Source organism: Oenanthe melanoleuca, chromosome 15 (assembly GCF_029582105.1).
Source record: "Oenanthe melanoleuca isolate GR-GAL-2019-014 chromosome 15, OMel1.0, whole genome shotgun sequence".
Taxonomy (NCBI): domain Eukaryota; kingdom Metazoa; phylum Chordata; class Aves; order Passeriformes; family Muscicapidae; genus Oenanthe; species Oenanthe melanoleuca.
This window is the reverse complement of record NC_079349.1, coordinates 7,873,395-7,886,695: the sequence shown is the minus strand read 5'-3', so window position 1 is coordinate 7,886,695 and position 13,301 is coordinate 7,873,395. Positions and strand designations below refer to the sequence as shown.

Sequence of the window (13,301 nt, the reverse complement as noted above, 5' to 3'; positions counted from 1 at the left end):
AAGACTCCTGAGGCGAATTTATTTTCACTGAAGGAGATGCCATCAGTGTCTGATAATGTTTGTAGTGTTTCAGGTCTATGGAAACTGGAACCTGAGTGACAGACATAGACACAGAGATCCGTGCCGCTCGAGCAGAGCTGACACAATTTGTGTGCGTGTTCTCTTAGAGAGGTTTGGATTGTGTTCTGTGCACCGCGTGTGACCCGAGCTGTGCCGGGCACCGAACGCGACCCGAGCTGTTCCGTGCCCAGCCCCGGGCCCGGCCCGGCCCCTCCGCCGGGAGCACACGGGCGTCGCGCAGCCCCGCGCCGTCAGGGGGCGCTGGAGCGGGCGGGCGCCAGCCCCGGCAGGGGTCTGAGTGTGAGAGAGTGCGTGAGAATATAAATATAAATAATATAAATATAAATATGAATATGAATATAAATATGAATATGAATATAAATATAAATATAAATATAAATATAAATATAAATATAAATATAAATATAAATATAAATATATTTATTTTATATATTATATATTATATTTATATATATGTGTATGTGCGTGTGAGTATACATGTCTGTGTAAGTATATATATGTGTGTGTATATACATGTGTGTGTGTATGTATATGAGTCTATATGTGTGTGTGTGTGTGTCTCTGCATGTCTATCTATGTATGTGTGTATATTATCTGTGTATGTGTGTGGGTGTATGCATGTAAATGTATGTGCGTCCGTGTCTGCACACACATTTATATACACACTCATACACGTGTGTGTCAGCATATGTGCCTGTGTGTGTCTGTGTGTCTGCACACGTGTCTGTGTATGTCTGTGTGAATGCCCATGCGCGTCTGTGTGTGTATGTCTGTGCGTATGTCCGTGTGTCTCTGTGTGTATGTCCCTGCCTCCGTGTCTGTGTGTATATGTGCGTATGTCCGTGTGTATGTTCGTGCGTCCGTGTCTGTATGTTCGCGAGCGTCTGTCTGTCCCGCGCCCGCCCGCGCCGCCGCAGCCCCGTGGGGCCGCCCGCGCCTTCCGGCGCCGTGACCCGGCAGTGACGCGGCCATGGCTGCCCGCTGAGGCGCGGAGCGCGGCCGAGCCCGGCGGGGCGGAGCGGGGCAGGCGGCGGTTCCTGGGCGAGCGGCGGCTCCCGGCGGCCGCGCTGTGTGCTTGGCGCTCGGGTGGAAGCGGGTTCGGCCGTGTCTCTCGGCCGCGGGGCTGCGGGAGCCGCCGTGCCCCGGCGCGGTCGGGCTAAGCCGCGCTCTGTCCCCTCAGGCGCGGGAGCCGCCGCGCCCCCGCTCCGCCGGGCCGGCCCCGCGGCTCCGCGCCGCAGCGGCCGAAGATGAGGACCGTGCTCATGGTGGCGGAGAAGCCGTCCCTGGCGCAGTCCATCGCCAAGATCCTTTCCAGAGGTACGGGCGGCGGGCGGGTGCCGGTGCCGCCGCGAAGCCGGGAGCGCTCTGCGGGCGCGGCCGGAGCGCGGGGCTGTGCGCTCTACTGGAGGCGCTGCCGAGGCAGCTGTCAGTGCGTGAGGGGACAAACACCCTGGGCAGCGCCTTGGTTGTCCTGGGAGCCTCCTGGGAACGGTGACTTCGGACAGGCTCGTTAAAGAGCGGGATATCCCATCACGTTCTTATTCTTTTTATGGGCTGATGCCGGTTTAATCCAAGAATAAAGGAATCTGGTTTCGGTATTTTGTGTAGCTCTAGCGTGCCTTAGAGCATACGGTGTCTGGAAAGTACCAATCAAGTAGCAAGTTGCTGTTCTGAGATTTTTGAAGTTAAAGTTTTGTAAATCTGGAAAACAAAAATTGATCGTAACTGTGTGTTCTAGAAAACTTGTAAGGTTTCATGGTGGGAGGGAAAGGCTGGTGGAGATAATGGGTAGTTTAATTTGGAGATGAAATATACTTTAGGAAAGCCCTGAATTGATACTTAATGTAATAAAAGTTTGATTAATGAGTAGAATTTTGTGATCAGGAAGACCCTGGCTTTAAGATCTAAGGAAAGGGGGATGTAATTTCACACAAAATAAATAGTTTCAATTGCTGGGGTTTTTTTACCTCATTAATATTTATGAGCCTATTTTCACAGGGAACATGTCCTCTCGCAAGGGACTCAACGGGGCGTGCTCTGTGCATGAGTACACCGGGTCCTTCATAGGGCAGAGTGCCCACTTCAAGATGACATCGGTGTGTGGTCACGTCATGACTTTGGATTTCATAGGTATTTGCCTGCTCATCAGATGTTTTAACTAATTCAGCTTGTAGAGCTGCCAGGTCCTTCAAAAAAAGCTGAGATTCCTTGGTATACAGTAAAGCAAGATGTGTTAGGGTGGAGAATTTTCCATACAAATTTTGAAAGACAAGTGTTTTGCAAAGTAAAGCTGTTTGTTTTATAAATATTTCTTCAGAGCTCCGCTTAATATACTTTTGCTTTTCAGGAAAATATAACAGCTGGGATAAAGTGGATCCAGCAGAACTTTTTAGCAAAGCTCCCACAGAAAAGAAAGAAGCTAATCCCAAACTGACCATGGTGAAGTTTTTACAGGTATTTTTTCTTATGAGTAGTATTTAGAGTTATTATTCTCTATGTTGCTAAAAAAGAATTCTTTCAGGGACTGGCTTTTTGTCACAATTATATCTATTTTATTAACATAGTAGAAACAATATTTTATTTTTGCTGGTTCTTACACTGTCTGAATTCTTTATTAAATTCACTTTTGTGATTGCCTTCTGAGTTTTTTGACAGTTGATATCCTGCTTCTCAGAATTGGAGCATTGGATGCAAATTTAGCTTTAACAGCAAGTGCAAGGCACAGCTTATAAATGGCTTTTTTAAAATAAATCTGTGTTGGTTACAGTTCACACTTCACACCCCTATTGAAAAGAAGAAGAAGAAACTTATAGGTAGGGAGGGGAGAGGGGTTTTTTGAGTTGCTGAAGAACTGTGCTAATTTTTCTCACAGGTGGAGGGAAGAGGCTGTGATTGTATTGTCTTGTGGTTGGATTGTGATAAGGAAGGAGAAAACATCTGTTTTGAAGTAAGGTTACCGTTTTTAAGACTCATAAGACCATAATGTATGTCTGACAAGACTATCAATGCATTGTTTTATAAGTATACTGTAAAAATCAAACTAAAGTTGAATAAAGTTTTAAGGGCACAGAGGGCCTTGGTGGAAAAACTCACATGCTTTGAACTCTGTAAGATGTCAGTTAAAGAGTATAAATAAATTTCAGAGGTGTTGCTTATCTCAGATGAGCAATCAGGCCTCTTAAATGTTAGAACATTCCAGTGCTTCAAGAATTTGTCTGTTTTCCACAGCTGGAGTAGTTATTTTTATGTCCTTATAAAAATTCATCTCTGTTATCTTTTATTTATTAAGCAATTTGATGCTTTAGAGACAGAAGCTGCTTATAAATGTAGGTTTACTGCAGAAATTTGGCCTCTGCACATAAAAAGCATAGAACTAAAACTTTGCTAAGATTTATTTTTTAACATCCTATTTCCAGAAGTCTACATAAAGAGTATTTGTTTGGGGATTTTCTTTAATTTAAAGAAACATGTTTTATCAAGTGATGGTTTTAAGTTCTTTACATACCCCTGTATCATTACTTGTGCCTTAGCAATGAATAGAATAAATCCGGATAGATACTGGTACCAAAAGGTTCTGCAGCTGCACTGGTGAATGTCTTTGCTCTTAGCCAAAAATACTGATTTGCTCCCAGCAGTTGCTGTATAGTAAATAAACCCTTCAGTTTTGTTAATTCTTTATATGCTTTTGAGTGGATGGACTTATCAGTTAAGGCATTGACCTGACATCTTGCTGAATTAAGAAAGCAGTGACACAGAAACAAATATTTTGTGGAGAGTGTTTTTTTATTTTTATAGAGAAAGCCTTTATCTTTCAAATTCTCTTTAGCAATGCTTCTGATTTGCCTTAGGTTCTTGATGCTGTTCTTCCTGTCATGAACAAACCTCGTGGCATGGAGAGGACGATTTACAGAGCTAAATTCAGTTCCATCACCGACACAGACATCTGCAATGCCATGAATCACTTGGGAGAGCCCAATCGCAACGAAGCTCTGTCCGTGGATGCCCGCCAGGAGCTGGATCTGAGGATTGGCTGTGCCTTCACAAGGTGACAGCACAGCCTGCAGATGGTTTTGTGAAGGATTCAGGAACGACTCTGTGCCCTTGTGGTTTAACCCCAGCCACAAGCCCCACACAGTCACTCACAGCCTCCCTCCATCAGTACTGCAGAGTACTGGATGGGTAGAAGTGGGAAAGCTCATGTTTAATAGGTAAACAAAAGCTATACACACAAGCAAAGCAAAATAAGGAATTAATTCACCACTTCCCACAGGCAGGTGTTCAGCCATCCCCAGAAAAGCTGGCTCTGCCACCCATCACTTGGGAAAACAAATACCATCACTCCAAGTGTTCCCCCCTTCCTTCTTACTTCCCCAACCTTAAATGTTGAGCATGATGTCACATGATCTGGAATATCCCTTTGGTCAGCTGGGATCAGCTGTCCTGGCTGTGTCCCCTCCCAGCTCCTTGTGAGGCAAAACGATTATGTCTTAATTAGCTGTAAGAGATGGTGTTTCTCAGAATGCTCTTTTCCTAATGCCTGAATAATTTTACAGATTACTCATGTTTTGTGTATGTATGATAATGAAAATGTTTGCTTTTCATGGGAATGAGGATATTAATGCATACATTCCTCTTCTGTTTTTTCCCCTGCCCTTCTTTTAGGTTCCAGACTAAATATTTTCAGGGGAAATATGGGAATTTAGACAGCTCCCTCATCTCATTTGGGCCGTGTCAGACCCCAACACTTGGATTCTGTGTTGAGAGGCATGACAAAATTCAGTCATTTAAGCCTGAGACTTACTGGGTGTTGCAAGCTAAAGTAAGTTTTACAGTACTTGATTTTACAAAAGAAATGCAATTGTATTTTGTTCATTCATAAATTCGTAGCTGCTGACAGGAATTCACAATGCCTATGTGTTCTCATTCTGTTCACGTGTGTCACCGCTCTCAAGAACGGATTCCAGGATGTCAGTTTTGTATTAAAATGCTTATTGTCTGCTCCTTATAAGAACTCTTCAGTGCTAATCGTCTAGGCTTAGATTCTGCCAAAAAGACTACTTAAAATGGTTCTCTTTTATTCCATGGGGTCCTTGGACTGACTGTTGTTAATTTGAACTCAGGAATTAATTAGCCTGCCAACAAACATTGGCATTGCTGAGTATTCGAATTTTAAAGCAAATAAAATGCTCATTGTGTTAATTGGCAATTGAGTCCTCAGAGTACTTTGGCAGCTTAGAGTAGTTTTACAGCCTTGCTGCTGTCCAGGCTCTGCGAGCAAACCAACAGGGTTTTATGGCTTGTGATCACAAGGATTTTTTAAGCAAATAAGGGATTCATGGTGAAAAGTTACTATTTTTGTATTTTAAAAGTGAAAAAAAGGTGAAATCTGGCATCTGCTGTCATCTATTGTAATGTGTCTTGTGTGTCATGCTAGGAAGTACTTAGTGCTGTTTACAGAGGAGGTTCTCTCATGCTGGTCGCTTCACACTAATTTTTGTACATGGGGCTGAAAACGTGACCTAGTGACAGTTTAATATTAATGATTGATTCTGCCAAATCAAAATGGTAAACTTTGAATCTCTGCGTGTTTCAGTGTTTACTGTTCCCAGCACTAAACAAGAACAGTATTTCAGTGCAGTCAGAAATAGTTCCGGTCATTCCTCAGACCCCAGAACTCCAAGTGCTCCATCCTTCTCAAAAGGCCCCCAGAAAAAGAGCACAACTGCATGTTTGAGCACTGGTGTCCTGGTGTGAGTTTGTCCTAAATTTGTGTTAACAAATCCTGTATGTCCTAGGATTTGCTTGATGGACTCTTCTTGGGAATATGCATTCTCACACTTCTAGGAATAGAGTTGGTGGGAATTAATTTTTTAAATTTTTTTTGTCCAATAGGTGAACCCTGAAAAAGAAAGTTCTCTCACTTTGGATTGGGATAGAGTGAGGGTGTTTGATCGTGAGGTTGCTCAAATGTTCTTGAATATAACAAAGATGGCAAAAGAAGCAAAGGTAAGAATATTTACCAAGTGCCAGTAGATCCATGTTTCATATGAAGGAAATACAATTTAATATTCCATTTGTTATGTATTGAGGCTTTTGGTTGGTGTCTTAAAGAGTGTAGAATATCTGTATTTGGGTTTTTACTTCAGCCTTGTGTAAATGAGAATTAAAGGCAAGATATTTTTTATTGTATATTACTCTGCTGGTGTCATCATCTCAGCAGAGGCCTCTTCTTAGTATTGACTTTGGAAATGCTTATCACTCATGATAGGAGCTCTTCATTACTAAACCTGCTAGGAAATACTGTTCAGATATCTCCAAGCAGACCTCTTATTTCCCATGAGACATTGAATAAATTGGAATTTAATTATGTGTAGGGCAATATTCCTGCTGTTAAATATTTAATCATGTGCATGTCTTTATAGCAAATTAACTTATAACTCTGCTCTGTTCAATACTTGTTTGACAGTTGGATTTAAGTGCTTATAGACATCAAGGTTCAAAGACCGCTTGATGCTTTTAAAAATCTGCATTCTTATAGTTAGGAATGTTGCTTGTAATGAGCACTAAATCCTTGTAGCATTTAAAGTTGGTGCTGCTGAGGTAAGTGGGAAATAAAGACAGCAATCAGCTGCCTTACTCTGTTCCCACTTAGTTATAAATCTGATCTAGTCCTGGTACAAAGGGACTTTCAGACTTTAATTTTAGAACTTGATAAAATTATCTCCAGACAGATTTTCTAAAGTAAAAATATATTGGTGGTTACTGTTTTAAGAGAACAAAGCAGATATGAGAAAAATTGACAATGATAGGTATGATACATATTTATAGATGTGATTAAAATTATGCATCTACCAAATCTCAGAACTTTTACTATGAAAATGCTGTTTTCTAGGTAGAATCTGTGAGTAAAAAAGAGAAGGTGAAACAGAGGCCACTGGCTCTGAACACAGTAGAAATGCTCCGAGTAGCCAGTGCCGCTTTAGGTGGGTACAAAAGTTCAGATTTTCACACTTTTTTAAAGCAAAATATTTTGACCTCTAAAACAAAACAAATAATACATAATTTTGTGCAAAGGATCAAGTTTAGAAAGCTGCTTGTCAAAAGTGAAATGTTTGGCAAGATCAAGGTGACAAAAGACTTATGGAAAGAACAAACCATAATTTATTTAAATACTTGGATAAGGTGTACATCCAGATGCAGCAAACCATAAACACAGGATGTGGATTTTTATTTTCTCCTGTCTCCTCTCAGGAATGGGTCCCCAACATGCCATGCAAATAGCAGAGCGTCTTTACACTCAAGGCTATATCAGCTACCCTCGAACAGAAACTACCCATTATCCAGAAAACTTTGACCTGAAGGGATGTTTGAGACAACAAGCCAATAATCCTTATTGGGCAGAAACTGTGAGTACATGAAGAAAAAGCTGTACTATCATTCTCTAGTCTGTTTTAGATCTTGCTTGGTGGATCATGACCTATAGGCCTTCAGAAACGTTAAATACCTGTAGTTTCTTTTATTTATGTTGTATTGTTATGGATTTGATCTGAGTAAGCCATTTCTTTCTTCACCCAGGTAAAAACATTGCTATCAGAAGGCATCAATCGTCCAAGGAAAGGCCATGATGCAGGAGACCATCCTCCCATCACCCCAATGAGAGCAGCAACAGAAGCAGAGTTAGGTACAGGCAAATTCAATGGTGTTGGAACACTGTGTCCCTTGAGGTGTAAGGTGCCAGTTTCAAAATCACTGAGTTTCAACAGAAAATAAAATTATTTGAATGGCAAGGAGTGAAAAGAGAGCAAACTTGGTACTCACTGAAACTTGTGGTGACAGTGAAGTTCAGAGCTGCTTCAGCAATTGATCCATGGGACTATAGTACCGCCAAGAAAAAGAAAACAACTTAATGCCTACATTTCTAGGAGTAATTTGTCCCAGAATAGTAGCTTTCAAGTACTGAAATTTGATTCTATTTTGTGGCTGAGGTGTTGTTTCTCCTCAGGTGGAGATGGGTGGCGACTGTACGAGTACATAACTCGGCACTTCATTGCCACTGTCAGTGCTGACTGCAAGTACCTACAAACCACCATTTCCTTCAGTATTGGCCCTGAAAGATTTACCTGTGTTGGAAAGGTGGTAACTACACCAGGTAAGACAAATTGGAGTAAGTAATAGCTGCAGATTAGTTTTTTTTTCCCCATTAATACACTGAATGGATATGAAAGTGTAGGTTTGGGGACAAGGGCAATTGTGAAGACTTTTTTGAGCTCTCAAAACCAGAGCCCTAATGTTGTCCTAATTTTTGTACTTAAATTATGATAGAAAAAGCATTATTTTTCCTGTAGTAGTCTCAAAGATTTAATGCCACATTTGCCAGTGTGAAGACCAGTCTTTTTACAAACAGTAAATGCCTTTTGAGGGATAAATTACACAAAAGCAGAAGTTTTTTCTTCGGCCTGTGTAAAAAGAATGTAGCAGCACTACTGAGACTTTTATGGTAAACTGCCAAGTTTGTTTCTTTACCTACAGGGTTCACAGAAATTATGCCATGGCACAGCATCCCATTAGAAGAGAGCCTTCCCCACTGTGAGAAAGGAGATCTTTTTCCAGTTGGTGAAATAAAGTTGCTGGAAAAGCAAACCAGCCCTCCTGATTACCTGACAGAAGCAGAGCTTATCACTCTGATGGAAAAGCATGGCATTGGTAGGAACTTGCTTGACTTACATTGCTCTGCAGTATATCCACCAAGAGTGCAAGGAGTCTGAGTCACTCCTCTGCAGTGTTTCTGTCAGTAATGAGCTCTCAGTATTCATTTGGATATGTACAGTGATCATCTCTTCCCCTTCAAACCACCATGCCCATAGCTCCCTTCAGCAGATGGTAGATTGTTTCTTCCCCCACGTCCCTTTCCCTTTCTTATCATTATTCTTAGTAGTTAGTTTCTGGTTTCTGGCCAAACACTTCTGGCCAAAGCAGTATCCTTTCTTAACATATGCCTGTCACTTCTCTGTCAGAAAGAGCTGATGTGTGGAAGGAAGCATGTCCCTATTCTTCGGAATGACTTCTTGTCTTTACAGAGCTTTAGCTTTGCTGTCTTCAGTAATCCTTCCGTATCTTACACAATTTACCACAATTCTACTTTCATTGTCAGTCTGACTTGTTTCTTTTAATGTATTTTCATGAATTTGCCGTGGCAGAGCAAACACAGTCTCTACTGTGTTTTTCCAGAGTAAATAACAGTGACAATAGGTGTCTTCCCAATAGTAAGTCCTTGGAGGAGATGAAAGGATTAAGGTTAAACCATATGTTTCAGACTTATCAGAATTGCGATGGAATGTCAGAGTTACTAGAGAGAAGTTATGCACTGGAAGTTGGGTAACAGTAAGAAGATATCTGAATTTAAGCAGTCTTAGGAGTCCTGTAATTTGACATTAAACCAGAGAAGCCAGAAGTGAGACATTTGATGAAAACTCTGTTTTGTTCGGGGTGGATATATTGTTTTCCTTTGTGTGGCAGGAACTGATGCCAGTATTCCAGTCCACATTAACAACATTTGCCAGCGAAACTATGTCACAGTGGAGAGTGGTCGAAGACTGAAGCCTACAAACCTTGGCATTGTTCTGGTTCATGGTTATTATAAAATAGGTCAGTTAAATGCTCTTCCGTTTCCATCCTCTTACCTTCCTTTCCCTTTACTATATCAAATGCTGATATCAATGTGTAAGTAAATTTCTGTCTCAAATAATGCTTATTTTGATGTCAGTTTATGTATGAATAGTTTCCTAGCTCCATTTTTGACCTTTCATTGCTGTTGTCTCTGGTTTCCTGTTAGATGCAGAATTGGTTCTTCCTACAATCCGCAGTGCTGTAGAGAAGCAACTCAACTTAATAGCTCTGGGTAAAGCAAATTATCATCAGGTCCTGGATCACACCCTTGACATTTTCAAAAGGAAGTTTCACTATTTTGTGGATTCTATTGCAGGTAAAACTTTCTACATGTGCAATTCCCAACAATTACTTGGTGGCTTCTTTCAGAGACTTAGGCTTTCTGAAAAGTTGTGCCAGGACTGGAGTTTTCAGTCAAATTATTTTGCTCTCCAAAGGGAGATGGACTGAAAAATGTCTCCAGAACTCTATTTGAAGTTTATTTTGTGCCTGTGCAGTGGTGAGTTTTTGAAAATTTGAGATTAGTTCAACCAGTGTGTTTGTGCATGCTCAGTACAACATGCTGTGTGTTTGTAGACAAGGAAGAACATTGTGACTAAAATATTTTAATTCTCACTTCTTCACAAGTCTGTAGGCGATTTTGTGCCAAGTTTCCTCTTAAGAACTAGAATTCTAACGTAAGTGTGATTATTCCTTTTGCAGGTATGGATGAACTGATGGAAGTGTCTTTTTCACCCTTGGCTGCCACAGGCAAACCCCTTTCCCGCTGTGGTAAATGCCATCGTTTCATGAAGTACATTCAGGTCAGTTTACCTCATACTTGAAATTTGAATTTCATTTGCTTGGGGGAATTGAGTATAAACTTATTTTCTGTTATTGAACTTGGGTTCAAATGTGGTCATCATGAGTGCCTTTCTAAAACAAAAAGGCTGATAGGGTTTTGCCTTGGGAAACAAACCAGAGAGCAGCTCCAGCTGAGTTTACCACAAGTTTTAAACTCTGTTGACCCTGCACGTGCTCAGATTTGTGTTCTGTTTCCAGGCCAAGCCGAGTCGCCTGCACTGCTCTCACTGTGATGACACCTACAGTCTCCCTCAGAATGGTACCATCAAACTCTACAAGGAGTTGCGTTGTCCCCTGGATGACTTTGAGCTGGTGCTGTGGTCATCTGGATCCAGAGGAAAGAGCTATCCACTGTGCCCATATTGTTACAACCATCCTCCCTTCAGGGACATGAAAAAAGGTAGGAGTTCTGCAAACATGCGGGTGTCATCCTCACTTGAAGTAAATTAGGTACAGTCTATACAATAGGCTTTTTAGCAGTTTTAAAATCAGTGTTGCGTAGTATAAAGTGCTGTTCAAATTAGACTCTTGATACCTAAAATTCATGTGAAACTTACTGTGTATTTTTGATTTTTTTTTTTCATGGAAGAAGTAAGAAAATAATTTACCTGCATGCACTGTAGGTAACCTTCACAACATTAAGCATGCAGTGAAAGACACCAAGATACTGATGCCTTGCAAATTTGAGTAGGCTTGGATAGGAGTATAAACAAAGACTAGGTCTTGGGAATGTTTTGATAGACATAAATGGTGTGTCAAAAGCTGTTGAAGAATATAAGAAGAGGTAGAAGTTGCAGTTAGTTTAGTGTGTGGGACTGAAACTTACTTAAAGTAGTGCACTGAAGCTTTTCAGGATCTTTTTATTACCATCTTTTAATGAAAAATATTTTGGACTAACAGTGAATAGTTCAAGTATAAAATGACAGTTAGGTAGGAGCCATACATTTAATTGAGAATGTAATGAGTTTTCATCACTAATCTATCTCAACTGCCTGTACAGTACAGTGGCAGTGTGTGGCAATTCTGAAAACCATTATAGGAAGATTTTTCAGTAGGGGATTATTCTGAAACTGTGAAGAGGCAAGTTGCCATTTTGGGAGCAGTTCTATCTTTAGTGATTTAGAAAATCAGCGGTATACTCAAGTGTTTCTGGCTTCTGTGTCTCACTTCCTTCAAACTGGGTGGTGTGAGTAGTGAGATAAAGGATGGTTTGGTTTCATTCTTCCTCCCCAGGCATGGGCTGTAATGAGTGCACCCACCCCACGTGCCAGCATTCCCTTAGCATGCTTGGAATTGGGCAGTGTGTGGAGTGTGAGAACGGGGTTCTGGTGCTGGACCCCACATCAGGTCCCAAGTGGAAGATGGCCTGCAACAAATGTAACGTGGTGGTGCACTTCTTTGAGAATGCCCACAAGGTGCGAGTGTCAGCCGAGACCTGTGAGCTGTGCGAAGCAGCACTGGTGGACGTGGATTTTAACAAAGCCAAGTCTCCCTTACCTGGCGATGAGACCCAGCATTCGGGCTGTGTGTTCTGTGACCCCGTGTTTCAGGATCTGGTGGAGCTGAAACACGCGGCCATGAGGCACCCCATGCACCGTGGGGGACAAGGGAAGAGGCAGGGCCGGGGAAGGGGCAAAGGCCGGAGACCTGGAGGAAGACTCAACCCAAAGAAGCCCAAGGACAAAATGGCAGCTCTGGCTGCTTACTTTGTATAATGGCCACACAACAGGAAAATAAACTTCTTATAAAAATGTTTCTCTTTGAGTTAATTTTAAAATATATTTGATGTTTCACCGCTTTCCTTTTCTTAGAACAATTAAATGCCTTAGGTTTCTCCCAAAACAAACTATTCTGGATGATCCATCAGCAACTGAGTAAGCCTTTAAGCTTTTAATTGGGATTCATTGGTACGGTTAGAGCTCATAAACAGTTGGGAGACTCAAGAAGTCTACTTGGACTGTTAACTGTGGCTAATAGAAAGGAAATGGAATTTGTCTCTTCTGACATTTCTGGAGCCATTGTCAACAATGCAAGTGCCAGGAATATAAGAATTGATTAAGATCAGTGTTATGCTGCCATAGTCTTTTAAGTGTGGCGTGAGACTTGCTTCATCTGACTTTGAATCTTCAAAAATAAGAAATGATTAGTAGCTGTCAGATATTTAAATTATGTCTGCAATAGCAAGAGCACTGCTTCACATCTGTCATTCTGCTGCATAAGTGAATAATGCCAACAGACATACAAAATGGAAATTATAAATGTGAAGGGGAATATGTGCCTTGAGAGTGATTTCCAAATTACGGCCTGCGCAAACAAGTTAGTATCTCACAGTCAATGGGGCCCAGTAAAATGAGACCTCCTCCTGCTGCTGGAAAACAGATTGAGTATCCATGCTGGTTTGTTCCTCTGTGGTCACATAGCAGATCGTATCTGACAAAACAGAGTTTGTCCTGTCTGTTCTCTAAATTGTCAGTTCAGTGTTGGTTAGTTTTGCTGTCAAAAGCAGGGTGTCCTTATGCTTTTGTGTGGAGCTGTATCTAACCACTGCAGCACTGGGTGCCACATTGCAAAATCTTGTACAAATATATAATACTCTCTCCTTTCCTTCCATGTGCTCATGGCTGAGCATGTCTGGTCAGCTGGTCAAGTACAGTTTGTGTCATCTGTAACCCTGAAACAGTTTCAGCACTAGTTGTGGTCAGATGGGAGGT

The 13,301-nt window shown here is 41.5% G+C and overlaps 1 protein-coding gene across 1 annotated transcript; it reads left to right on the top strand.

Annotated features, from left to right (window-relative positions):
* The first annotated feature begins 1,029 nt into the window (after window positions 1-1,029).
* TOP3B (DNA topoisomerase III beta) lies at window positions 1,030-12,343 on the top strand. Its single transcript, XM_056504054.1, has 17 exons — window positions 1,030-1,398; window positions 2,080-2,211; window positions 2,429-2,535; window positions 2,954-3,028; window positions 3,930-4,126; window positions 4,744-4,900; window positions 5,974-6,087; window positions 6,974-7,064; window positions 7,333-7,487; window positions 7,657-7,762; window positions 8,084-8,230; window positions 8,611-8,784; window positions 9,598-9,726; window positions 9,914-10,063; window positions 10,450-10,550; window positions 10,789-10,990; window positions 11,824-12,343. Exons 1-17 carry the CDS (start codon window positions 1,329-1,331, stop codon window positions 12,303-12,305), a joined length of 2,589 nt encoding a protein of 862 aa, XP_056360029.1. The 5' UTR covers window positions 1,030-1,328; the 3' UTR covers window positions 12,306-12,343.
* Window positions 12,344-13,301: the final 958 nt, after the last annotated feature.